Source organism: Panthera uncia, chromosome E3 (genome assembly GCF_023721935.1).
Source record: "Panthera uncia isolate 11264 chromosome E3, Puncia_PCG_1.0, whole genome shotgun sequence".
NCBI lineage: Eukaryota > Metazoa > Chordata > Mammalia > Carnivora > Felidae > Panthera > Panthera uncia.
The window spans coordinates 23,498,054-23,525,040 of NC_064815.1; the positions used below are offsets into that span (position 1 = coordinate 23,498,054).

The 26,987-nt window shown below is 45.7% G+C and overlaps 1 protein-coding gene across 2 annotated transcripts in view; it reads right to left on the bottom strand.

The window, feature by feature from the left end:
- The window catches only part of RCC1L (RCC1 like), a 35,123-nt gene extending 22,403 nt beyond the window's left edge, over window positions 1–12,720 (bottom strand). For both annotated transcript variants that reach the window (XM_049638761.1, XM_049638762.1), the window contains exons 1-6: window positions 12,340–12,720; window positions 6,660–6,789; window positions 3,523–3,651; window positions 2,581–2,647; window positions 1,055–1,106; window positions 100–184 (exon numbers count right to left, since the gene is read on the bottom strand). In XM_049638761.1, the coding sequence (XP_049494718.1) occupies window positions 100–184; window positions 1,055–1,106; window positions 2,581–2,647; window positions 3,523–3,651; window positions 6,660–6,789; window positions 12,340–12,660 (784 nt within the window). In that variant the 5' untranslated portion in view covers window positions 12,661–12,720. The remainder of the gene's footprint in view (window positions 1–99; window positions 185–1,054; window positions 1,107–2,580; window positions 2,648–3,522; window positions 3,652–6,659; window positions 6,790–12,339) is intronic.
- Window positions 12,721–26,987: the final 14,267 nt, after the last annotated feature.

Below are 26,987 nucleotides of genomic sequence, written 5' to 3' on the forward strand. Positions count from 1 at the left end.
GGAGACAGAAGAGTCTAAGGAAGGGGGGTTCTGGCCCACGAGAGCCCTACAGTCCACAGCCCCCGGGGCGCCACCCCGGGGTGGGGGTAGGTCACCCACCTGTTTGCCCGTCGGCACCCCAGCCACACGAGTACACCTCTCCTTTATCTGTCAGGAACAGGCTATGGTCCTGGCCACAGACGACCTACCGGACAAACAGAGAGGAGGCCGATGAGAAGAAATCCACGGAGGCGCAGGATCCCGGTGGACGGACCCACAGCTTGCCACGAGCCCTACAGCAGCGAGCGAGACGGCCGGGTCCGGCAGGCTGCCCCGCTCGGCCTCCGCATCTTACTCATCCCCAGTCCGCCTCAGCCTAGCGTTTGCGTCCCGCTCCCTGAAACTGCTCCTGCTACAGCCAAGTGCCAGATGTACCGAGGAGACCTCCCCTCCGCCCCACCCCTGGGGAACCTCTCCCTTCTCCTTAAGCCTTTCTTTCCCCCCTTCCGCTCCTCTGCCTCTCTCTTTGGCTCTAGCTCACCATCTGCCCTTCTGAGCCCTCAGGCTGCACCTCCTTCTGCCATGAAACCTCTCCTACCACCCAGCCCCGGTCTATCTGATACACCTGCTCTCCCTCCCACTCCACCCCTGGCAGACTTAACAGACCTCCTGCGCTCAGAGCCCTTCGTGTACGCACCCGCTTATGTATCTAAGGATTTTTCATAAGTACTTACCACGTGCCAGGCACTGCACCAGGGATGGAAATAAAATGGTGGGCCAGATGCAGCCAGCCTGGGACACACACAGAGCGCTGTGGGACACTGTGACACAGCTAGCCTCACTTGTCTCTGCCCCCTAGAGGGTTACCCCCAAACCTTATTACACTCTGTACCCCCATAACCTAGCATAAATCAACCCTCTCCTGACCTACAGGAGGCAGCCAAGACTTTTTACTAGAATAATTCACCAATTCAGAAAACTGCCCTAACCGAGTTGCCGTCACCCCACCCAGCTTTCACCCCTGCAAAAGCACCCCCGGGGGCTGGCTGAGTGGCTCTCAGCACGTGTCCCTTACCTGAACCACCTGACCTTCGAAGTCCTGCAGTCTAGTGACTCTGTGACTTTCGCTGCAGCCAGAAGCAATTTGGGGAGAAACAAGAGATACGGTCACGGCAAGCACTGTGTGGTCCCGCCCCCTCTTGTCACCCCTGATGGCTGCCCCCCACAGGCACACAGTAACTATTAGGGAAATTCTCAAGGTCAAATGTAAGGCAGGGGTAGGCCTAAGCATGAAAGTAAAACAAAACAAAACAACATCCCTTCGGTGGTTTTTTTTTTTTTTTAAGTAGGCTCCACACCCAATGTGGGCCTGGAACTCACCACGACCCTGCGATCAAGAGTCACACACTCTACTGACTGAGCCAGCCAGGGGTCCCCCCTTTGGCAATTTTAATACGATGTCAGAGATGAGACTGGAGTTTAGACCCAACAGTATAATGTAAGGAAGGAGAGGGGAATTCTTTTAAAGACTAAAACAAACAAGGGGCTCCCGGGTGGCTCAGTTGGTTGAGCGTCCGACTTCGGCTCAGGTCATGATCTCACAGTTCGTGGGTCTGAGACCACATTGGGCTTGCTGCCGTCAGCGTGGAGCCCACTTTGAATCCTCGGTTCCCCTCTCTCTCTCTGCCTCTACTCTGCTCATGCTCTCTAAAAAATAAGCAACATTTAAAAAAGTTTATGTGTTATACATATATTATATATTATATATATTTTATATTTTATATTATATATATTTTATATATTACATACATATTTTATATATTATATATATATTATATATATAAACACATAAAGAATGGAACAGAGAGGAATTTTAATTAATTAATTTGGTAAAAATAAAAAACTAATTGGAGGGGCACCTGGGAGGCTCAGTCAGTTGAGCATCCGGCTCTTGATTTTGGCTCAGGTCATGATCTCACGGTTTGTGAGTTCAAGCCCCACATCAGGCTCTGCGCGGAGCGTAGAGGCTGCTTGGGATTGTCTCTCTCCCTCTACCCTTCTCCCCTACTTGTCACTCTCTCTCTCTCAAAATAAATAAATAAACTGGGGCGCCTGGGTGGCTCAGTTGAGCATCCAACTTCAGCTCAGGTCATGATCTCATGGTTCGTGGGTGTGAGCCCCGCGTCGGGCTCTGTGCTGACCGCTCAGAGCCTGGAGCCTGCTTTCGGATTCTGTGGCTCCCTCTCTCTCTGCCCCACCCCCCGCACTCATACTGTCTCTCTCTCTCTCTCTCTCTCTCTCTCTCAAAAATAAACATTGAAAAAAAAAATTTTTAATAAATAAACTTAAAAAAAAACCTAACTGGAAATAAGTTCTACACACCACAATCAACGCTAGTCCGCCCTCCCTTCCACCAAGCTAATGTCCGGAGCTCAACCCACAAGGGAACGATGGCACAGCTTTCCAGTGACTTCTCACTGCCCCTCTCAGGCATCAGGAAGCCTGCAGTTCCCTGCTCCATGGGTGCATCACTTAGTAACCACAGAGAAACGTTAAATGCTTAACGCAACTTGGGGAAGGGCAGTCCTTTGGGGCACTCACCTGTAAATTTCATCTTCGACCACGTTTCTTCCACACTGCCCGTAAGAATTGTTTCCCATGCTGAAGACTGAAGAATACCACCACCGATTAAAACCATTCTGCAGGTTCACGGGATCCCCGCACGTCAGGACTGCAAGGCGGTCTCGGAAGTGGTCTTAGTCCAACCGCTCATCCTCACCGCCTCCTGACCTCCTTCTCTGACAACCCCAGCCCGGCAGGCACACCCACAGGCGTGCTGGGGTCTAGCCCCGCACCAACAGCCCGGGCCACCGTGACTGTTCCTTCTGCCTTCCCCCCCAGGCCCTCGTCCCACCTCTCGAGAACTCCACGTTTGAGGCCAGCCCATCCTGGGGAAGGCCCCAACAGCCCCACTCCCTGGACCTGTCACTAGGTTGCCCTCCACGTCAAAGCTACTCTTGAAAGAGTTCCTGAACTCCACCGTGGCCTTTTCCCGCAAAGCATGCTTAGCCAGAAGATGAAATTGGAAAAATCTAGTCCAGTGGGCCTTTCCGTAGACACCACCGGTCTTCTGGAGAAAGTCGGTGTTATCTGGACTCCGAAGCCCACCAAATGAAACAAGTATTAGCAAACGGGCTTCTTTCAGTACAAGGGAAAGAGCTGTCTCCACACACGCACGCGCACACACGCCCCCACAGCCCAGCTCGGGGACTTCACAGCAAAGCGAGCAGGAGGCCTTGCTGCGGTATGCGCGGTCACATTTCCAAATCCCTAAGGTTTTCGAAGAATCGCAGAGAGGAGAGAACACAAAAGAGCTAGCAGAGTCTGCCCAACGTGGTGACCCTGAGCCATCCTACCGATTCGCTGGGGAAGTGCCGACAGCCTCACTGATGAGGTGCGGTTCAAGCAAACGAGCCACTGTGGACCCAAGGGCAACCGCGCGGCTCCCCCACTCCCCCGGGAACCCGGAGCAGGCCCGTTCACCTCCTTCGCGGTCTGTGAGGATGAGGGAATGGGCTCTGCCGCACGAGACCTGCAGCACCTGCGTGTCCTGGGGTCTGTCCAGAGGCAGCGGCACAGGCGAGGGCTCCAGCACATACTCGTATCCCCTGGCTGAAACGAGGACGGCCGGCGTCACAGCACGTCACACTGGCGGAGAGGCACAGCGCTTCGGGCGTTAGAGATCACCCCCCACACCACAGTGCCCCGCGGCCAGAGATGAGAGCGGCTACTCAAGGCACGCAGGCGAGGGGCAGAGCGAAGCCCAGAGGCCCGGTCCCCATTTCTGGACCCACGACACCCTCCAGGACGCATCGGGCGGCTGAAAATCAGACAGAGTCTAATTAGCCTCCCCGCGTCAGCGAGCACCATTTGCGCCCAAAGAAAGGAAAGCATTTTGCTCCTGTCATACCCACTACCATTTCTCAGGAAGGAAAACAGCAGCATATACTGGGCGATACCACTTATGTTAAAGCTGCTTACGCTAGAAGGAGGCGGAAAGAACGCGTAGAGGCATCCGCTTGCCTATACGCTAAATCCCTCTAGAAGGAGACAATGGAAGCTGTGGACAGGTTGTCTTCCCGGGGAAAAACCGCGTGGCTAGGAGGGCAGAGGCAGAAAGCAGCCTTTTCACCATACATTCTACCGCACTGTTGGGATTCTAAAGGTACACGAATATGCTCTCTGGTCAAAAAAAAAAAAATTTTTAGGGGCAGCTGGCCGGTTCAATCGGTAGTGCGTGCGACTTGATCTCAGGGATTGTGAGTTCGAGCCCCATGTTGGGTGTAGAGCTTTAGTTAATTAATTAATTAATTAGGAATTTCTCATTTAATTTAATTTTATTATTTATTATCTTTTTTTTAGGAAAATGTGAATTTTAAGTAAGCAAGTGAGGGAGAACGTTTTTTATTTTATTTTATTTTTTTTTAATTTTTTTTTTTTCAACGTTTTTTATTTATTTTTGGGACAGAGAGAGACAGAGCATGAACGGGGGAGGGGCAGAGAGAGAGGGAGACACAGGATCAGAAACAGGCTCCAGGCTCCGAGCCATCAGCCCAGAGCCTGACGCGGGGCTCGAACTCACGGACCGCGAGATCGTGACCTGGCTGAAGTCGGACGCTTAACCGACTGCGCCACCCAGGCGCCCCGAACGTTTTTTAGAAGTCACTCTACAGAAGAACCCTAATGTTCTTTACAATCCTGCAGGAGAAGCCAGAATGGCCTACGTGGGGAATTCCCCTTACAGGTTTTAAACAAAGAGCTTTTCATTTTAACATCTGTAATGTTGACTGAGGTTAAGGTCTGCAAGTACCAGTTCTCAACTTGTCACTAACAACTCCCGTGGTTTCTCCTATGGACCCCGTGTTTAAAAAGACTCTACCGAAAAAACGGCACTGTTACGGTCACAAGAGCACGCTTGCTCATTTGTATTCGTCAGCGACTGATAGAATATTCAGAGAGACCTTTCGATCAGCATGGAGTAACTGCTTTATCACTATGAGATGATGTCATTCGAGGCAAAATCAAAGAAACTGGGCAATGCTGTCAGCAGACGCAGCCTCATTAGCTGAAAATATGTGGTGCTTCCAAATACTAAAGAGTGATTCACATACCCCATTACTCTCTGCATAGAGCCCGAAGGGCCTGGGAAGCAGTAATTACCTAACATTTAAAAGGAATCTGGGTCTAAAAAAGAGGGGAGGGAGGGAAGGAAGGAAGGAAAGAGGGAAGGGTTGGAGGGTCAGTGGGTGGGTCCGGCTCTAAATGCAGCTATCAATTGACAGGAAATACAGAGGACAGAGGATCGTGTTAAATGGCACCACAGGGATACATTCAGCAAACTCCAGACTGGAGAATTCTATAGGGTAACCAGTGTGGTTTCTCTTCTTTTTGTTTTTATTTTTCAAAGATTTTATTTTTACATAGTCTCTGCTCAACCGACTGAGCCAGCCAGGCGCCCCTCGTTTCTTTGTTTCACAAATAAAGCTGGATGACTTCGTTGCCAAAGTCATTTCTTCGGCCAATAAGCCTTGTTCAAGGAAAAAAAGATTAAAATAGACTTAAAAGAAGTCTTATCAACGGGGGGGCGCCTGGCTGGCTGAGTCGGGACAGCCTGTGACTCTTGGTGCCCCGTGAGTTCCAGCCCCACACTGGTGTGGAGTCTACTTAAATAAATAAATCTGTACATACATACGTACATTGGTCTTATCAACTGATTGCAATGCCAGGACCTTATCTGGATACTGATTCAAACAAATGTTTAAAAACTGAAATAAAAATGTACCGACATTGATGAGACAACTGACCGCTTGAACACTGATTGGATATTTGATAATATGAAGGGATCGTGTTGTTCATTATTTTTATGCACTTGCTGTTTTTTAAGGGTCTTTTATTTATTTATTTTTTAGATACATACTGAAATGTTTACTAATGAAATTAACAATGTTGGGATTTGCTTCAAAACAAATCAGGATTGAGTTGGAAACTGAAGCTGGCCACAGGACATGGCATGCTTTACAGGACTCGGCCCATGTCTGTGCGTGCCTCTAGGTGCTCCCAGTAAAGGGCACAGCAAATGGAATGTGGCATCTCACAGCCGAGACTTCAGGACTGACTTATAAAAGACTCTCGATATAAAACTAAGTGGGAAAAGGCAGAAAACATACAGTGATCCAAATTGTGCAAAAAACGGGCACATGACTAAGAGAACAAGGAAACAACAAAAAGGTTTATCCAGGCGGTAAAGGTACAGCCGGCCCCCCCTTAACCATGTGGGATACATCCCAAGACCCCCAGTGGATGCCTGAAACCTCAGATAGGACCAAACCCCATATATACTGTTTTTTCCTGTACGTACATATCCATGATAAAGGATAAGTTATAAACTAGACTCAAAAAGAGGAATACCCTTGCTTATCAGCAAATGCTCTTTAGCCTAAAGGTTCAGTGTCCTTCCCAATGAGGCTGATAATCTAGTCCAGATGGTCTCAAATAACATCCGTTTAAGACGCTATCTTTTCTGTTGTCCCAGTCTGGCTTATGTAATCATGTTCTGGAAAACAAAAGGGAGCTCTCTCAGACCAATCACGGCACAGGGAAGCCAAGGTGACAACACTCACTAGTATCCTTGCGGCTCCTGTGAAATCCAAGCTGGGAATCTTTGTTGAGTCCCATGCCCCAGACTTTCGTAACATCCTTGGTTTTAGAGGACAGCAATGTGAATCCGTAGCCACAGGCAGCAGATGAAATCTGAAAAAGAGTTCCATGAAACACTGATTTGTGATAATCGAGTTTTCTCAGCAATAAATGAAGGTTCTTTACCCAAAGAACACGTGCTATTAACGTAGCGAGTTAACATTTTTCTTTAAGATTTTCTTTAAATCTCTACACCCAACATGGGGCTCGAACTACAATCCCTGAAATCAAGGGTCCCATATTCTACCAACTGAGCCAGCCAGGTACCCCAAGTATAGCGACTAACATTTGCCGAACATTTATTGTGTTGATATGTAGTATCTCACTTAATCTTCATAAACACCCGAGAACGAATTATTATCATCAACCCCATTCACCACGACACGGTCTTACATGGTAGTAAAGTGAAAACTGCCTTTGTTTGAATCTCAGGTCTACCCCTTACCAGCTCTGTGACCTGAGACAGATCACCTCTCTGTAAAACAGAAACAGTGTCTCTCGTACTGGGTTGTTGTAAGGACTAAATGAGTTAATAAAGCTGAAGCCTTATGATAAATAGTATGTGACTTCACCTAGAGCTGTACAATGTCCTGGTAATTATTATTGTTGTAGTAATAACAGTACTCTGCAGATGGGAAAACTGAGGTTCCTAGAGATTAACTACAGGCTATTGCTTCCAGAGAGCATGCTCTTAACCCTTATGTGGCACTGTGACATTCTCAAACCAGTGCCTAAAGAAGAATTCGTATCACAGCTACGGTGAATTTATTTATTATTTTTTTAAGACTTTTTTTAAATGTTTTAATTTATTTTTGAGACAGAGAGAGACAGAGCATGAGCAGGGGAGGGGCAGAGAGAGGGAGACACAGAATCAGAAGCAGGCTCCAGGCTCCGAGCTGTCAGCACAGAGCCCGATGCGGGGCTCGAACTCACGGATCCCGAGATCGTGACCTGAGCCGAAGTCGGATGCTCAACCGACTGAGCCACCCAGGCGCCCCAACATTTTTTTTTTTTAAAGTCATCTCTATACCCAACACAGGGCTCAAACTCACAACCCTGCAATCAAGAGTCATGTGCTCCTCCGACTGAGCCAGCCAGGCGCCCCCAAAATATTTCTTTTAAATGTGGTTTGCTTTTGCCTTGTTTTGTTGTCATCCACATGTGATTTTCCCCTCCTGTTGCCTTGTGATATCTTCTCCCACAATTTTCGTATGGAACTTACACACATGCAGCCATGTTCAAAAAACCTCAGTTCTCTGGCCTTCTGGAGCCCCTACACTTCTGGAATGGCTCCAACTCCACAGAAATGACCCAGTGAGGAAGCAGGAGACACAGAAAAGGAATAAATCCTTAGGTGATACCTGGCACACTACAACTATTCTCTTTGCTTGTGATCATCTGTTTATTCAACAGTCAACAAATATCTCCTAAGTACCTACTATAATATTAAATCTACTAACAGGCGAAAGGACTTTGAATGATACCTACACACAGTCAGCCTTACATAATTTTTGTGGTAACGTGCCATCGGGGGACTTCCAACTACAGACCGTGAGATCATGACCTGAGCCGAAGTCAGGCGCTCAACCGCCTGAGCCACCCAGGCGCCCCACTTTGTGGTATGAAGAGGTTAGCAAATCTCTCCCCCCAAAAAAGTACAGAATTGGACAAAATTGTAAAACAACAACCACCAAAAACAAACAAACAAACAAACCTCAACCATTTCAGGGATGGAGAAATCAAAGGCAAATAGACTGAGAAATATTTACTTGTGAAGCGCCGGGGTAGCTCAGCTGGTTAAGCATCCAACTAACTCTTGATTTCAGCTCAGGTCATGATCTTACGGTTTGTGAGTTCGAGCCCCGTGTCAGGTTGATAGTGTAGAGACTGCTTGGGATTCTCTCCTTCCCTCTCTCTCTGCCCCTCCCCTGCGTGCATGCTCTCTCTTTCTGAAAATAAACAAATAAACATTAAAAAAAGAGGAAGAAATGTTTATTTGTGAAAGACTGCTAGAGGGGGAGCCTGGGTGGTTCCGTCGGTTAGGCATCCGACTTCGGCTCAGGTCACGATCTTGCAGTCCGTGAGTTCGAGCCCCGCGTCGGGCTCTGGGCTGACGGCTCAGAGCCTGGAGCCTGCTTCTGATTCTGTGTCTCCCTCTCTCTCTGCCCCTCCCCCGTTCATACTCTCTCTCTGTCTCAAAAATAAAATAAACGCTAAAAAAAATTTAAAAAAAAAAAAAAAAAAGACTGGTAGAACTTCAGGTAACAAGAGCGGGAGTCTGCAGGTTTCCCGTCTGGGGCTGCACCATCTACTCCACTTCAGTGCACGAGTTTGAAAAGGCCAGGGTTGATCACCTTTGTGGCCAGGAAGGAAAGACGTACTTTAGGATATAAGGTGAAAACTCATGCCTGGTAGTGAACTCAGCGGGAAACAAACAAGGAAAACAAACCCACAACTCAGCCAGTCTGTGGTTGCGATCCTGACCGGGGGCAAGGGGAGAGGAAGACCAGCCAGAAGGGTAATGGAACGATCCTAGAAATGAAGTTGTCACAGAAGGCTCTCCACACATCCACGGCTGACAGGCAAGCTCCACGAGGGGACATGGGAGACCTGAGCACACAGGGCCACGTAAAGCCGAGGCAGACATGAGAATAGCCTGATCGCTGAACGTGGTCTCCAAACCTATACTCAGAATCAAAGGTAGAAGGTAGAAACCTTAGAAGCCCAAAGTGTTTGAGCACAACCTCTGGCCAAGTCATCGGCTGACCGCAAAAGTACACGGATGGGGGCGACACTCAAGAAGCCAGGCTAAAAAAAGGAGGGGGAGGGAGACAAATCAAAAACCTGAACAAAGACATCAGTGGCCGTGCACCGCAGGGGAGATGGATTCTACAGACGAATACAAGTTACTTAAAAAACCACAAAACAAACAAACAAACAAAAACCTCAAGGGAAAAATATCAGAATCCAAAGTTTTAACCAAAAAGGAAAAGAACTGCGAAGAAACAAGAAAGTGTGAACTATACAGAAGGGACAAAAGCAGCTGACAGAAACCAACACTAAGGGGACACATGCTGGATTCATCAAAGACTTCAATAAACCATTGTTCAAAGAATATTTTAAAACCGTGTTTAAAGAACGAAAGGAAAACATGATGACAATGACTTCACAGCTATGGAATCTCAATGTAAAAATAAAAACATTAACAAGTTAAATGGGGGGGGGGGGGAGGGACACCTGGCTGACTCAATGGGTACAGCATCTGACTCTTGATCCCAGTGTCATGAGTTCAAGCCCCATGGTGAATACGGAGCCTACTTTAAACAGTTAAACGGGGGGCGCCTGGGTGCCTCGGTCAGTTAAGTGTCCGACTTCGGCTCAGGTCGTGATCTCGCGGTCCTTGAGTTCGAGCCCCGCGTCGGGCTCTGTGCTGACCGCTCAGAGCCTGGAGCCTGTTTCAGATTCTGTGTCTCCCTCTGTCTGACCCTCCCCCATTCATGCTCTGTCTCTCTCTGTCTCAAAAATAAATAAACGTTAAAAAAATTAAAAAAAAATACTTAAAAAAAAAGTTAAACGGTATTTCTAGGGTTGTAAAGTACAGTAACAGAAAGAATTCTCTAACAGGCTCAGCAGCTGATGTGAGATGACAGAAGAAAGAAGCAGTTCACTTGAAGAAATATCAAGTGAGATTATTCATTCTGAAGAACAGGGCGTAAAAAGAAGAAAAAAGAACAGTGACTCAGAGACCTATGACCTAGGACACAACATCAAGTGTACCAACATCTATGTAATTAGAGTCCCAGGAGGGCAAGAGAGAAAGGGGAGGAGGAGGAAAAACAAAACAAAACAAAACAAAACTTTAAAAAATGGCAGAAAACTTACAAATTTTGTGAAAACATAAATCTGCAGATCAAAGCTACTCAATAAGTCACAGTTAAACTGTTGACAGGCAAAGAGAAAAATCCTGAAGGCATCAAAAGAAAATGGACTCAGCAAGGACAAGGGAACAATAAGTTTAACAGCCAAGTTCTTATCAGAAACAAGGGAGACCAGAAACCAGAATGACATATTCAAAGTGCTGAAAAGATAAAAAGTGTCCACCAAGAATGAATTCTGATAGCAGGAAAGGCCCAAACAAAGACTGAGCAAATTCAGTAGACCTTAACAAGTCCTGAAGGGGGGCCTTCAGGCTGAAATGAAATGACAGAGCACCCGTTAGCGGAATTATAAAGGTAACTACAAAGCACTGCATGAATAAATCTTTTCTCTTTTTGTACCTTAAATGATTTAAAAGACAACTGCATAAAACAGTAATGGTAAAATTGCATTACTGGGCTTAAAATGTATGAAGATGTAATGTGTATCACAATAACCACATAAAGGGGAGAGGAAGAAATGGAGCTTTGCTGGAACAAAGTTGCTCTAGTTTTTTTCAGAATTAGGTCATTATTAACCTAAAGTAGACTATGATAAGTTAAGACGGATATTATAACCTCAAGAAAGACCTCCTCAAATGTACAGCAAAACACCCAACAAAGGCATTTAAAAGGTACACTAGAAAAATACCTATTTAACACAAAAGAAGGGAGCAAAGGACAAACAGAGAAACAAGAAAGACATAGCAAAATGGCACATGTGATCCAACCACCTCGGTAATTACATTACAAGGACGTGGACTGAGTGACATCAGTGAAAATGGAAGGGCAACAAAGAACTGGCAAGCGTCAGAACCAATTTTTTCAGAACTCTGAAAATTACCCAAAGACTTAAAGCAATCTAGGGAATGTTTACTCAAGAAAAGCAGCTGCGTTTCAGTAAGAACCGCAAGCTCTGCAGCATTTTAACTCGACCTATTCCCATCCACCTCTGCTCAGCTCTGCAGTGGCTCTGAAAAGCAACAGCTCACAATTACAGCGCAAGCCAGCGGTCTTGCAGCCACTGGAGGGGTCAGAAAGGGACTGAAGCAACTTCAAAGCTCCACTCCCGGGGCATTCCCAACCATCTGTCTGGTGGATCCCCGGAAGACTCCATTCACAAGGCTCCATTGATTTGACCTGACCCAAATATCACTCGGTGCGAACAGCCTTTACCCCCAGGGATATCTGTTGAAAACAATCAGCGGCTAACGACGAACACTGCAGCTGCCTGAGCAAATAATATTTTAGCCAAGAAGTTACGGACTAACTTGACCTGACATCAACTCCGCCAACAGCCGAACACACATCCCTTTTCAGGCACACGTGGAAGATTCTCTAGGGTAGACCGTACGCTAGGCTACGAAACAAAGTCTCGATACATTTAAGAGGGCTGAAAGTAAAGAAGGTACATTCTGTAGCCACAACGAACTTAAACTGTAACTGATCACAACCCCGACTCCGGGGGTGACGTGAGAAGGACGCCAGTCGGGCACAAAACGGGCACGTTTCGGCCAAACGATAAATGCGAGCAGCGCCCTAACGCCTTCCCCTGCCGGGCCTGCAGCCCGCTCGAGGGTCCTCCTCCCTGACGTCGGACCACCCGGCTTCCCAACTTCTCGCAGAGGGCCTCGGGGAGCAGCGGCGGAGGCCGGAGGGCGCGACCGAGAGAGGGAGGCGCGGCCCGCACCTTCTGGTCCAGCTCCAGGCGGTAGGGCACAGGTTGGATCCTGCGTCGAGGCCGCGAGCCAGCGCGAGGCTCGGGCCCGGCGCCGGGCAGCACGAAGGTGGGCACGCCCAGCGCCCCCGAGAAGCTGAAGCCCCACACGAAGATGCGGTCGGCACGGGCCGCGCGCTCGCCCACATATTGGAACACGGGCGTGTCTGCCTCGCGCGGGCTCCGCGAGCGCCCGGCCGCCGTCCAATGCCCTCGCCCCGGCCTCAGCTCCGGTCCCGACCCGCTCAGCCGCCACCCCAGTCGAACCCTGGCGGCCAGCGCCGCCAGCCCCATCCTTAGCTCCACGCCTCAGCGCCTCCTGGGCGCCGCCATCTTGCGTGACCCTTGGCCCCACTCCGTGACGTCAGAGTCCGAGGCCACGTCGCCTACTGGCTGAAGGCAAAGGCGCCGAGGGCTGCCATTGGCTGAAGGGAGGCGGGGGGCGGGGCGGGGCGGAACCGGGGAGCGGCGGGCCTAAGTGGGCGGAGTGCCGGACTGGGAGTTCGGTCGCTGATCTGCGCTCCTGAGCGCGGCGGGTCTCCGAGCTGCGCAGCCGGCCGAACGCCTCGTTATTGAGCTCCGGCAGGAGCGGAAGGCCTTTGTTGCTTGTCGATTAGCAGAGGTAAAACTTAGAGGTGGCCCGCTCTGCGCGACTCCCTTGTGGTGGTCTCCCCTTGTCCCTGTTTTCCTGCCTTGTCGCAGCCTTCCCGTCCGCTTCCAGGACAATCAGTCGTGCTCCAGCCAGAGCGCGCTAGAGTGCAGCTCTTACGGGCGCGGGCGCTGACCCTGACCCTGCCGTCTTCCAGAGTGCTTCCTCTTCCCCAGCTCAACTCGCCCCACAGCCCCGCACGCCACTGGAGTCAGGTAGCTTTACTTGTAATTTCCGAATCCCAGGGCCGCTTCAGGCCTCCCTGCTTTGCACAGAGTGCCTCGAATGTTCTTCCCGCCGCCCTCTTCCCTGCAGATGTCTGGCAGACTCCTGCTAAGATCCGGCACCTCCTCAGAAGTTCCGTGAAGGAACCGGGGGACCTGGGTCTAGTCCTGGCTCTGCTACTGACTTGATAGGTATCTTTAGCAAGTTGTGTCGTTTTCTCTGGATCACACCTCTATAGGAAGGTTTAAAAAAAAAAAAAATCAAAACGTGAAATGAATTTTTTTAAGTGAATGAGCTATCTAGACTTGACCTCTTACAGCCCGTTATGATCCATGATAGATGTTCCCAAATACTAGTCCCTAATGCTGAGGACAGACTGTCCCGAAACTGGGGACCCCGGAGGATGGTAGCGTTCCAGAACAGCAGAGCCAGGTAGCTGGACTTCGTCGTCACAAGTAAGGTAGGTAGAGTTGGTAGATGAAGCGAGGACAGGGTGGCAACCACAGTGGCCATGACACCAGCGATCTATGCCGTTGGCTGTCCGACCATGATATTCCAAAGGAGGAGGTATAAGGGCCGACAGCTACAGTGCTGCCTTGACTTGAGGAACCAGAAAAAATCTGACCCAGTTCTCAGACCAGAGTCCAGCAATTGTAAGGGAGGTAGAATCCACTAGAGGAGGGACCCCATAGAGCCAGCACAAGTAGAGGCAATACTCTAATCATTCCCCAAAGGCATTTGTGGTTATTTACCAGAGTTATACACTGGAGAAATGTGTGCAGTGACCCCAGAGAACCTGAAACGCTAGCAAGGACCCCAGTTAGAGTGGGAGCTTACGGGGCCAGGCAGAGGCATGTCTCTCAGTGGGTCAGGGTGTGCGTGGACCCCCCCTGTGGAAATTTCCTTGGTTCTGAGCACACAATTGGGACAGACATACTCAGCAGGAGGTTCCCTCCTCCTGTCTTGACTCAGCCAGCATTAAATCAGGAGCCAGACCTGAGTGCCATCTTCAAAGATGAGGATTCAGGGGTGGTGGTTCCCTGTCTTAACCCCATTCAGTTCACTTGTTTGGCTCCTGCAAAAGCCAGATAAACTACATAAACTTAGCCAAGGGCATATAGCCCAATCATCACTGCTGTGCCAAGGGTAGCGTTTTACTGGGCCAGATCAACACAGCTTCTGGAACTTAACTATGGGATACTGATCTGGTGGATGGGTTTTTCAATTCCAATGGTAAAGACGCTCAAAGGCAGTTTGCCTGTATGTAAGAAGGACAGTATTGGGGCGCCTGGGTGGCTCAGTCGATTAATCATCTGACTTCGGCTCAGGTCATGATCTTACAGCTTGTGGGTTCGAGCTCCACGTTGGGCTCTGTGCTGACAGCTCAGAGCCTGGAGCCTGCTTCAGATTCTGCGTCTCCCTCTCTCTGCCCCTTCCCTGCTCACTCTCTGTCTCTGCCCCTCTCTCTCTCTCTCTCTCTCTCTCTTGCTCTCTCTCAAAAATAAATAAACATTTAAGAAAAAAAAAAAAGGACAGTATTATACATTAACTTTCCCTGCCCTTTCACTCCTGGTACCTCCCAAATTAAGTATCTGTGTACAAGATCTTGTCTCCAGCTCTGCTTTTATTTATCAATCTGAGACATATATTGATAAAGAAGAATTATGTAAATGTTATCACATTGGTGAGGGTTCTCCAGAGAAACAGAACTAGTAGAAACAGGAGTCCCATGATCCACCTGCAAGCTGGACACTCAGGAGAGCCAAAGGTATAGTTCCCAGTCTGGGTACAAAGGTCTGAGAACCAGGAACAGTGGTGTAAGTCCCAGGTCAGACACACTCAGAAATAATGTTTAACCGTCAGTCTGGGCATCCCATAGCCCAGCCAAGTTGATGTATTTAATAGCATAATTAACCATCTCAGTTATTAACGTAGTTATAGAATGCTTACTCATGAAATGTGTATCCGGTTTTCAACTGTTCCTGCACAAACAGGACCATCCTTTTATCTGAGTTCATGGCCTCAAGTATCTGTTCTTTTACTGGCCATGATGATAGATTATGCTTTTAAAACATCCTTACTTGTCAGAATTTAAAAATTGATAACCTAGGGGCGCCTGGGTGGCTCAGTCAGTTAAGCTTCCGACTTCAGCTCAGGTCATGATCTCGGTGCTTCGGGCTCTGTGCTGACAGCTCAGAGCCTGGAGCCTGCTTCGGATTCTGTCTGTCTGTCTCTCTCTCTCTCTCTCTCTCTCTCTCTCTCTCTCCTCCTCTCTCCCTCCCCCTCCCCTGCTTACACTCTGTCTCACTCTCTCTCAAAAATAAATAAGCATTAAAAAATGTTTTTTAATTGATAACCCTACGTAGGTCCCTTAAATTTATTTATTTTTTAAAGATTTTATTTTTTTAGGGGTGCCTGGGTGGCTCAGTCGGTTAAGCATCCGACTCTTGATTTTGGCTCAGGTCTTCATCTCATGGTCCCTGGATTTGAGCCCCATGTCGGGCTCCACACTGACAGCACAGAGCCTGCTTGGGATTGATTCTCTCCCCCTACCCCTCTCAAAAATAAATAAATAAATTTTAAAATTAAAAAACAAACAAACACATTTTTTTAAGTAATCTCTACACCCAACATGGGGCCGGAGATCAAGAGTCATGTACTCCATCAACTGAGCCAGCCAGCTGCCACTGGTCTCTTGAATTTATAGAACATTTGACTGTTAAGGTATATCCAAAAGATAGAAGCATTAGTTTGAGATTAAGGGGACAAGAGGCACAGTGATGGATTCCGCAATGTGAGCCACAGCCACTAGGTGGCAATGCTTGCCCATCAATTTTGTGTCTCTTGTTCACCAAGAAATGGGATAAAATCGACTAAAAGCCGGTTTTGCCAATGAAGAGCTGGGTTTGTAGTGACAACTGGGCTTTTATATTTTACTATCAAAACCTGGTTGTTTTATATACTGGCTGTATGCTAATTCTTGCGTTTCTGTCCATATGGTTGCTGGGGAAAAAGATGGTCCTACAGTGAAATATCAGCTCCCCTGGAGTATTAAAATATCTACTAGTGTTAACCAAGCTCAGTTTTTCCCCCCACCTATGATGACGTTTTCCTGTAGACGTTCTCATTTCTTTGTTACATTGGGATAGCTGAAATTCTCTGGTCTGGGAAAGAGTGAACCTACCGAGCCATATATACTTTAATTATTGTTATTAACTTTTAATTATGCAATTAATATATGATGAAGTCTCTTTGTAAAATAATTACTTAAGTGATTTATACCGATAAAGGTAAAGGCTCCTTCCCCTCTCCCCCGTGTTTATTTTTGAGAGACAGACAGTGAGCAGGGGAGGAGAAGAAAGGGAGAGGGAGACACAGAATCCAAAGCAAACTCCAGGCTCCAAGCTGTCAGCACAGAGCCCAACGCGGGGCTTGAACTCACAAACTGAGATCATGACCTGAGCCGAAGTCGGACGCTTAACCAACTGAGCCACCCCGGACGCCCCTAAAGGGTAAGGGTTTCTTTAACCATAGCCCCACATGTATCCATTGCCATAGAAAAAATATTTTTAAGTTGTTCTTGCATGTGTGTTTAAAGAAAATGATGTAATATGTATCTCATTCTGCACCCTTGTCTTTTCACTCAAAACTATGTTGGAGATTATTATTTTTTTTTTTTTTTTAGTTTATTCATTTTATTTTGAGAGAGAGGGAGAGCATGAGCAGGGCAGGGGCAGAGAGCGAGGGAGAGAGAAAGAGAGAGAATCCCAAGCAGGCAGCGTGAAGCCCAAACTCACAAACTATGAGATCATGACCTGAACCAAAATCAAGAGTCAGACACTTAACCAACTGAGCCCCCCCAGGAGCCTCCATTGGAGATACTTTCATAGCAATTTATTTTCACTTAGCCCATTCTTTTTCACTCTTGCATATTAGTTTGAATAAGTCTTAGTTAACCATTCTTTTGGTGGATATTTGGGGTTTTTGTTTTGTTTTGTTTTGTTTTGTTTTGTTTTGTTTTTGCTATTACAATATTACAATGAATGTTCTAGTACATGTTTCCACTTGCACCTGTGTGAGGGTATCTCTTGGGTAGATTCTGGTAGAACTGCCAGGTCATAGAAAATGCTCATTTTAACTTTTTTCTTTCTTTTTTTTTTTTTAAGTAGGTTCCACACCCAATGTGGGGCTTGAACTCATGACCCTGAGATCAAGAGTCCCACGTTCTGCTGACTGAGCCACTCAGGTGCCCCTGGGAAATGCTCACTTTAAAATTTCTGATAGCTATTTTCAATTCGTTCTCCAAAAGTTGTGCTTCAGGAGTATGAGTTGATTCATTTTTTCTGTATACCCAGCACCTGATAGAAACTTTTTAAAATGTTTGTCAGCCCGATACCTAAAGCATAGCTCTCACTGATTTTTTTTTTTTCCCATTTCTATAATCTCTAGGAAGGTCGAATAACTTGTGGTTACTGGCATTACATGAATTGTTTGGCCATTCATATCCTTGGGCACATTTCTGTTGAATTGTCTCGTATTAATTTTGGGGAGTACTTGATATAATCTGCATGAAACCTTTTGTTCTGAGTTGCAATATTTTCTCCTGTCTTTTTGCTTAATACGTGGTGTCCTTCTTTCTACAAAATTTTATTTTCATGTAGTCAGCACTAATCTTATCCACTAGAGCTTTTCTCTTTATTGCTTGCTTAGACTACCGATTATATAATTATGTTGTATAATATTTGTAAAACACCTAATCTAGTACTGCACTTTTATTTTTTATATTTAGATATGGAGTTAACTTTTGTGAATGGTATGATTGTATATTTATTAATATTTTATCTGATATATGATTGTCCCCAAATAATTAACTGGCTATAACAGACTTTAAAGATTTAAAATGTCATTTATTTATAGGGGCCCCTGGGTGGCTCCGTCAGTTAAATGTCTCACTGTTGATCTCCGCTCAGGTCTTGATCTCAGGGGCATGAATCCTACTTTAAAAAATTTTTTTTTAATGTTTATTTTACAGAGAGAGAGAGACAGAGTGTGAGCGGGGGAGGGGCAGAGAGAGAGGGAGACACAGAATCCGAAGCAGGTTCCAGGCTCTGAGCTGTCAGCACAGAGCCCGACCCGGGGCTTGAACCCGTGAACCGTGAGATCATGACCTGAGCCGAAGTCCGACACTTAACCGACTGAGCCACCCAGGTGCCCAGGCATGAATCCTACTTTAAACAAACAAATAAACAAATAAACAAAATGTCATTTATAACATATGATGCATTTCTATATACAGGGGTCAATTTTTGGAGTCTGTTCCTTCTGATCTTTTCTTGAACTAAATACAAGGGTTCCACGGCTACAGCTTCACACTATGCTTTGAGTTTTATTCAATCAAGTCCTCTTTGTTCTTTTACAAAATTGCCTTTGCTACTCATAATACTGCCATATAAATTTTAAAATCATCTTGTCAGTTGCATGAAAGATCCCCCTGGGACTTTTGTTGGAACTAGATTAAATGCATGACCTAATTGACATAAAATCACTAACAAATGCCGTTTAACAATCTTGAGTCTTCCCATATCACATAAGTGTGTGTACTCTCTGCTTGAATGAATTCAACCCTTTGCTTATAGGTAAGTTTGTCTATCAGTTTTCTGAGAACAGAACCTTCCAAAGTTTTAGGGCAATAATCTCCAAATCACTTTGATTATATATCCATATGGGTAAAATTTGTGAGCATGAAAAAACACATATGAATTATTTACACACATTACTGTCCTCATATGTACTTTATGAAACATACGAAGATACTATGTAAATAGCGTGATAAAGATTAAACAATATTTTTTTTAGTAAATAATTTTTAAATGAATGTCCTACTTTTTTTGATTTTTTTATTTATTTTGGATTTTTGTATTTATTTTGGTATTTATTTATTTTGGAAGAGAGCGAGAGCATGCACCCGTGTGTGAGCACAGAAGCAGGGGAGGCACAAAGAGAGAGAAAGAGAGAGAATCCCAAGCAGCTCCACACTCCATGCTTTGCCCGACGTGGGGCTCGATCTCACAACCGTGAGATCGTAACCTGAGCCGAAATCAAGAGTAGGATGCTCAACCCAACTGAGCCACCCAGGCACCCCTGTCCTGTTTTGTTTTCTAAACCATTTACTCTCATTAAAAATAGTACTGGTAAAAAAAAAAAAAAAAAAAAAAAAAAAACGGCCCGATTGGGATCAATAAAAACGCCAAATAGCGTCAAAAAAAATAAAATAAAATAAAATAAAATAAAAAATAAAAAAATAAAAAGAGTACTGGTTAAAAAAAAAAATAGGAATGGTAGGAAGCTAGCAGTCGTAAGATGACGTGAGAAGAACAGTGTGACGCACGTGCTTAACTTCATGATACAGAAATGTCAACGGCTGAGTCATCAATATCGGGGTAAATTTTTGTATAATAAATTGCACTCATTGAAACTGTATAGTCTGATGAATTTTGAGAACTACTCACTTGTGTGAGCACCACGGCAGTTGAGGTGCAGCATGGTTCCATCCCCCTAAAAGCATCTTCTTGTCCTTTGTGGTCAATCCCTTTTTCCACCGCCGGCGCTAGGAAATTGCTGTTTCCCCACACTGTGCGATACAGTTGATCTTTGAACAGTGGAGGGGTTGGGGTGCCCAGCCCCCATGCAGTCTAAAATCTGAGTGTAACTTCAGACTCCCCCAAAAAACTTAGGTAGTAATAACCTACACTTGACTGGAAACCTTACTGACAACACAGTCAATTAGCATACATTGTATGTTGTATGCACTATATATACTGAATTCTTCCAGTGAAGTAAGCTAGGGAAAAGAAACAGTCAAGAAAATCATTAGGAAAATGCATTTACAGGGGCGCCTGGGTGGCTCAGTCATTTGAGTGTCGGACTCTCGATTTCAATTCAGGTCATGATCCCAGGGTCATGGAGCCCCACATTGGGCTCCATGCTGAGGGCGGAGCCTGCTTGAGACTCTGTCTCCATCTCTCTCTCTCTCTCTCTCTCTCTCTCTCTCTCTCTCCCCCTCCCCCCCCCTCCTCTGCCACTGTCCCCCACTTGTGCATGCTCTCTCTTTATAAAATAAAATAAAAGGGCGCCTGGGTGGCTCAGTCAGTTGAGTGTCTGACCCTTGATTTTGGCTCAGGTCATGATCTCGTTTAGTGAGTTCGAGCCCTGCATCAGGCTCTGTGCTGGGCATGTGGAGTCAGCTTGGGATTCTCTCTCTCTCCCTCTCTGCCCCTCCCCTGCTCGTGCGCTCTCTCTCTCTCTCTCTCTCTCTCTCTGTCAAAAATGAATAAACTTTTTTAAAAGGTTAAAAGTAATAAAAAGGAAAATACATTTACAGTACTTTTTGTTGTTTATTGAAAAAAACCCACATAGAAGTGGGCCCGTGCAGTTCAGATCTTTTTATTCAAGAGTCAACTATAGTTTGCACTTTCTAGAATTTTATAAATGTACAGTCATAAAGTATGGATTCTTTTATGCCTGGCTTCTTTGACTAAGCATGATGAATTTGGAGATTACATGTACCCATAATTCATTTCATTTTCATTTTCTTTTTTTTTTTTTAAGTAATTGCTATACCAAAATGGGGCTCTGGCTCATAACCGTGAGAGCCAGAGTCACGTGTTCTACCAACTGAGCCAGTCAGGTGCCCCAATTCATTCATTTTTAATTCTGAGTACTGTTCCATTACATGGGGTACCACACAATTTGTTTCTTGATTCACCGGCTGATTGACATTTGACTTGTTTTCTGCATTCAGATATCATGAACAAAGCTGCTGTGAACATTGGCGTACGAGTTCTTGTATTCTCCTATATTCCTTTTATCTTGGGGGTAAATTCTTGTGAGTGGCATGGCTACGTCATGTGGAGGGAAATTCTCACCTTTAAAGTGTTTGTGGTCAAATATACATAACATAAAATGCATCATCTTAACAATTTTTAAAGCTACAATTCAGTGCAATAAGTTGAATTCACAGTGTTGGGCAACCATCACCACTTCTATTTACAAAACTTGTTCCTGACCTCCAACATTGTTACAATAAAGCCAGCTTTTATCAGTGCCCATACACTTCCTTTTGTTGAGGTCTTTATTTCTCTGTATGGCTTCAAGTCACCGTCCAATAGCTTTTCATTTCAGCTTATAGAACTCATCTGAACGTTTCCTGCAGGGCAGTGGTAACAAACCCTCTCCTTTTGCTTATATTTAGCAAGGGTGTCAGGGCCATTCAGTAGGGAAAGGACAGCCTTTTGTAACTTTGGTTTGTACAGGTTTTCCTTTCTACAGGTTTTAAGAGAGTAATGCATTTAAAAGAATTATTAGTTTGTGTTTCTGGGCACACAGTGTATAAAGATGTAATTTTTGTGACATCAGCGATCAAAAGGGCGGGGTTGGAGCTATTAAAGAGCCGAGTTTTCAGATGTCGTTGAAGTTAAGCAAGTGTAAATTTAGAGTGTTACAACTTTAGGATGTTAAATGCAATCCGCATGGTAACCCCAAAGAAGATAGCCATAGAATTTGCACAAAAGGAAATAAGAAAAGAATTTAAACATTTCACTATAAAAGTCAACTAAGCACAAAAGAAGACTGTAATACAGGAAATGAGGGACCAAAAAAAGCTGTAAGGCACCTAGAAAACAAGTAGTGCAATGACAGAAGTAAGCCCCTCCTTATCAGTAAGTGCTTTACTTTTTAAGGAATCTCTACACCCAACATGGGGCTCAAACTTACAACCCCAAGATCAAGAGTCACACTCTACTGACTGAGCCAGCCAGGTGCCCCAATAGTTACTTTAAATGTAAATGGATTAAACTCTCCAATCAAAAGATAGAGATTGACCAAAAGATAAAGACACAAGATCCAAATGTTTGCCATCTATAAGAGGCTCACTTTGCATCAAAGACACAAACATTGAAAGTGAAAAAATGGGGAGTCCTGGGGGGCTCAGTTGGTTAAGCATCCAATCTTGCTTTCAGCTTAGGTTGTGATCTCATGGTTCATAAGATTGAGCCCTGAGTTGGGCTCAGCACAGAGCATTGGAGCCTGGTTGGAAGTTTTTATTTATTTTTATTTAATTTTTTTAATGTTTATTTTTGAGAGAGAGAGAGACAGAGTATGAGTGGGGAAGGGCAGAGAGAGAGGGAGACCCAAAATCCAAAGCAGACTCCAGGCTCCGAGCTGTCCACACAGAGCCCGATGCAGGGCTCAAACTCATGAACCTCAAGATCATGCATGACCTGAGCTGAAGGCGGACCCTTAACCGACTGAACCACCCAGGTGCCCCAACACGGAGCATTAGAGCCCACTGGGGATTCTCTCTCAAAATAAATAAACTTGAAAAAATAAAAACTAAAAAGAAAGTGAAAAAATGGAAAAAGATATTCCGTACAAATAGTAACAAAAGAGCAGGAATGGCTATACTGATGCCACACCAAATAGACTTAAAAACAATTCCAAGAGACAAGGAAGGACGTTATATATTAACAAAATATAGCAAGATACAATAAACATTCACCCACCTAATGATACACCACCAAAATATATGAAGCAAAAACTGACAGACTTGCAGGGAGAAACAGACGGCTCTGTGATAATAATTAGAGACTTCAGTACTCCCGTTCATAACAACGGATCGGGCAACCAGACAGAAGGGGATAAATAAGGAAATGGAGGCATCACTAAGACAATAAACCACCTAGACTTAACAGACATATACAAAATACACTTACAGGAATAAGCTGGCTCTAAAAAGGCAAGTGCTGTGTGACTGCACTTATAAGGCACTTTAGTAGGCAAAGTCACAGACAGAAAGTGGAATGATAGTTGGGCAGAGGGAGAATGAGGAATCCTATTGAATGGATATGGATGGAGCGTCAGTTTCACAAGAGGACAAGAATGACAGAGATAGATGGTGGCGATTGCACATTATGAAGGCATTTAATACCACTGAACTGTACCTTGAAAAATGATTAGGATGGGGGGTGCCCGGGTGGCTCATTTGGTTAAGCATCCGACTCTTGATCTCGGCTCAGGTCACGATCTCCTGACTCGTGAGGCTGAGCCCCACATCTGGCTAGATGTGTAATAAATACATCAGGTCATGATCTCATGATCTGCGAGTTCGAGCCCCGCGTCGGGCTCTGTGCTGACAGCTCAGAGCCTGGAGCATGCTTCAGATTCTGTGTCTCCCTCTCTCTCTGACCCTCCCCTGTTCATGCTCTGTCTCTCTCTCTCTGAAAAATAAATAAAAACATTTTTAAAAATGTTTTTAATAATAAATAATTTTTTTAAATGGTTAGGATGGCAAATCGTATGTTGTGTGTATTTTACCACAATTTTTTTAATTGGGGGGAAAAGCTTATTGGGAATTTTTATATCTGTGTTCATGAGACATAGGTCTTATTAGTGCTTTTCTTGTGATGTCTTTGGTTTTGGTATCATGGCAATGCTGGCTTCCTAGAATGAGTTAGAAAGTATTTCCTCCTCTTTGGCCTTTGAGAAGAGTTTGTGTAGATTTTTTTTTAATGTTTATTTATTTTTTATAGAACACAAGCGGGGAGAAGAGAGAGAGGGAGACACACAATCTGAAGCAGGCTCCAGGCTCTGAGCTGTCAGCACAAAGCCCGACGCGGGGCTTGAACCCAAAGACCATGAGATCACAACCTGAGTTGAAGGTGGTTGCCCAATGGACTGAGCCACCCAGGTGCTCCCGTGTAGATTGCTTTTTACCTTAAAGTTTTGGTAGATACCATCAGTGAAATCATCTGGGCCTGGGATTTTTCTTCATGGGAAGGTTTTTAACTTAACTTTCAATTTTTTAAATAGATACAGAGTTATTCAAGTCACCTAGTTTTCTTTTCTTTTTTTCAAATTTTTTTAAGTTTATTATTTTGAGATGGGGGGAGGGGCAGAGAGAGGGAGACACAGAATCCAGAGCAGGCTCCAGGCTCTGAGCTGTCAGCACAGAGCCAGATGCGGGGCTCAAACTCTCGGACCACAAGATCATGACCTGAGCTGAAGTTGGATGCTCAACTGATTGAAGCACCCAGGTGCCCCAAATCACCTAGTTTTCTTGAATGAGCTTTGGTAACTTGTGTCTTTTAATTTTTTTTTTAAACGTTTTTTATTTATTTTTGAGGCAGAGAGAGACAGAGCACGAACAGGGGAGGGGCAGAGAGAGAGGGAGACACAGAATCAGAAGCAGGCTCCAGGCTCTGAGCCATCAGCCCAAAGCCCGACGCGGGGCTCGAACTCACGGACCACGAGATCGTGACCTGGGCTGAAGTTGGACGTCTAACCGACTGAGCCACCCAGGCGCCCCAACTTGTGTCTTTTAAAGAATTTGTCCATTGCACTCAAATTGGCAAATTTAGTGCCCAGACTTGCTCGTAATTTTCCCTTATTATTGCATTTTTTAAAGTTTTATTTATTTATTTTCAGAGAGAGAGAGGGAGCTCAGGTGGAGGAGGGGTAGAGAAAGAGGGAGAGAGCGGGGAAGGGAGAGAGAGGATCCCAAGTAGGTTCTGTGCTGCCAGCGCAGAGCCCAATATGGGACTAGAACTCACAAACAGCGAGATCATGACCGGAGCCGAAATCAAGAGTAGGTTGCTTAACTGAGTGAGCCACCCAGGCTCCCCTATTATTGCGTTTTTTTATTCTCGTGTTTGTCTTTTAGTTGTTTCAGGCGAGAAGGTGAATCCAATCCTGGTGACCTCATCTTGGCCGAAAGCATAACTCAGGACCTTTTACTTTTGTTCTGAGACGGAAAAGTTACAGGACAACCGTGAGCAGAGGAGTGAAACGAGTTACGGGTTCCAGGATTTTTCCAGTTGCTGTGTTAAGAAGGGTCTGAAGAGAGTTAAGGGCAGGATCAGGGAGACAAATTAGGAGTCTGTTGCAGGAGACGATGGCGGCTTGGACCAGTGTGGTGGTAGTCGTGGTCGGAGGGTACTTAGGAAATCGGAGCTGACTGGCTTGTCTGAAGGATGAGCAGCGGGAATGGGAGAAGCGAAGTAACTGGAAGAATGGCGCTCCAGTAACTGAGATGGGAAAGAACTACAGGAGAATCCCCAGAGAGGGTGGGTCGCGTCTGGCTTGAGCTGCCTCTTCCTCCTCCACGCGAAGTGTCAAAGTAGCCAGTCGGTTGTACAAACCAAGCTGGAGGTGAGCGGGCAGGGCTGAAGATACGTACTTGAGAGGCATCACCATATGGAAGGTTTGTAAAGACCTGAGATTGGACACAGTCATCTAAGGAGTGGGAGCAGGCAGCGAAGAGATCCAGGACAGCCCCGGCGAATGGTCATGTCAAGTGCTGACAGATCAAGCGACTCACAAACTGAAAAATGGCGAGCGATGCGGGGGTCACTCATGACCTTGGAGTGAACAGTTTTAGTGGAGTGGGGTGGGGGGCTAACTGGAGCGGGCTCAAGGGAGAATAAGAGGAGAGAAATCAGACTCTTGTTGATGTCAGCTGCTCTTTCAAACCACTGGCGTGTTTTGACATTTTAAACAAATGGTTCGAAACATTGAAACTCTTCCTGTGGAAGATTTTAAAAAGCGGATTAGAAAACTGTTTCCAGGTTCCTTGTCAAGTAGGAGTTTTAGGCCGCTCCTTGTTTTTGGCAACAAAACAGAACCAATCCTCCTTACTCATCAATTTCATGTTTGTGAATTCACCTACCGACTCATGCTTTCTTGGTCATCCTCAGACACGCGCCCAGTGGCAAGAAAACAACTGGGCATTGCCTGATGCACACTTCCCAGAGGAGGTGGGCACGCTTGTGTTAGCTCTCGCACTGTAAACAAGTGTCCTTTCCCTGGTCTTTTTTTTTTTTTTTTTTTTTAATGTTTATTTTTGAGACAGAGCATGAGTGCGAGAGGGGCAGAGAAAGCAGTAGACACAGAATCTGACACAGGCTCCAGACTCCGAGCTGTCAGCACAGAGCCTGATGCAGGGCTCGAACTCCCCAATTGCCATAGCGTGACCTGAGCCGAAGTCAGACACTCAACCGACTGAGCCACCCACGCACCCTTCCCTGGCTTTTTAATGCTACGTTTTCCACATTTTGTGCCTCTTGTTGGTGATTTTGCTGCTTAAAGTGGCTCTCAGACATAGTGCTCAACTGTTGTCTGGTGCCCCTAAGCACAAGAAGACTGTGATGTGCCTTAAGTAGAAAATGCCTGTGTTAGGTAAGGTTCCCTCGGGCATGAGCTGTAGATAGTGCTGTTGGCCATCAGTTCAACTAATGAATTGACAATGCATGTTACATAAGGTGTCTTTGAACAGACACACACATAAAACAGGGTTACGTATTGACAGGTTCGCAAAAATGTCATGACCAGAGGCTGGCAGAAACCTAACCTTGTATTACCCTGCGGAGTAGTGGTTCAGTCTTGCTCATTGTTTGCCTAACTTCATAGAACACAACTCTTTGGGATGAGGAGAATCAACTGTAACATAATGGGAATATTTTCCAACATCTCTTTTAAAAATAACATCAAGGGGCACCTGGGTGGCTCAGTCGGTTGAGCGTCCGACTGCGGTTCAGGTCATGATCTCATGGTTGGCGAGTTCAAGGCCCACATCAGGCTTTGTGCTGACAGCTCGGAGCCTGCTTCGGATTCTCTGCCTCCTCTCTCTCTCTCTCTCTCTCTCTCTGCCCCTCCTCTGCTCTCTCTCTCTCTCAAAAATAAATAAACATTAAAA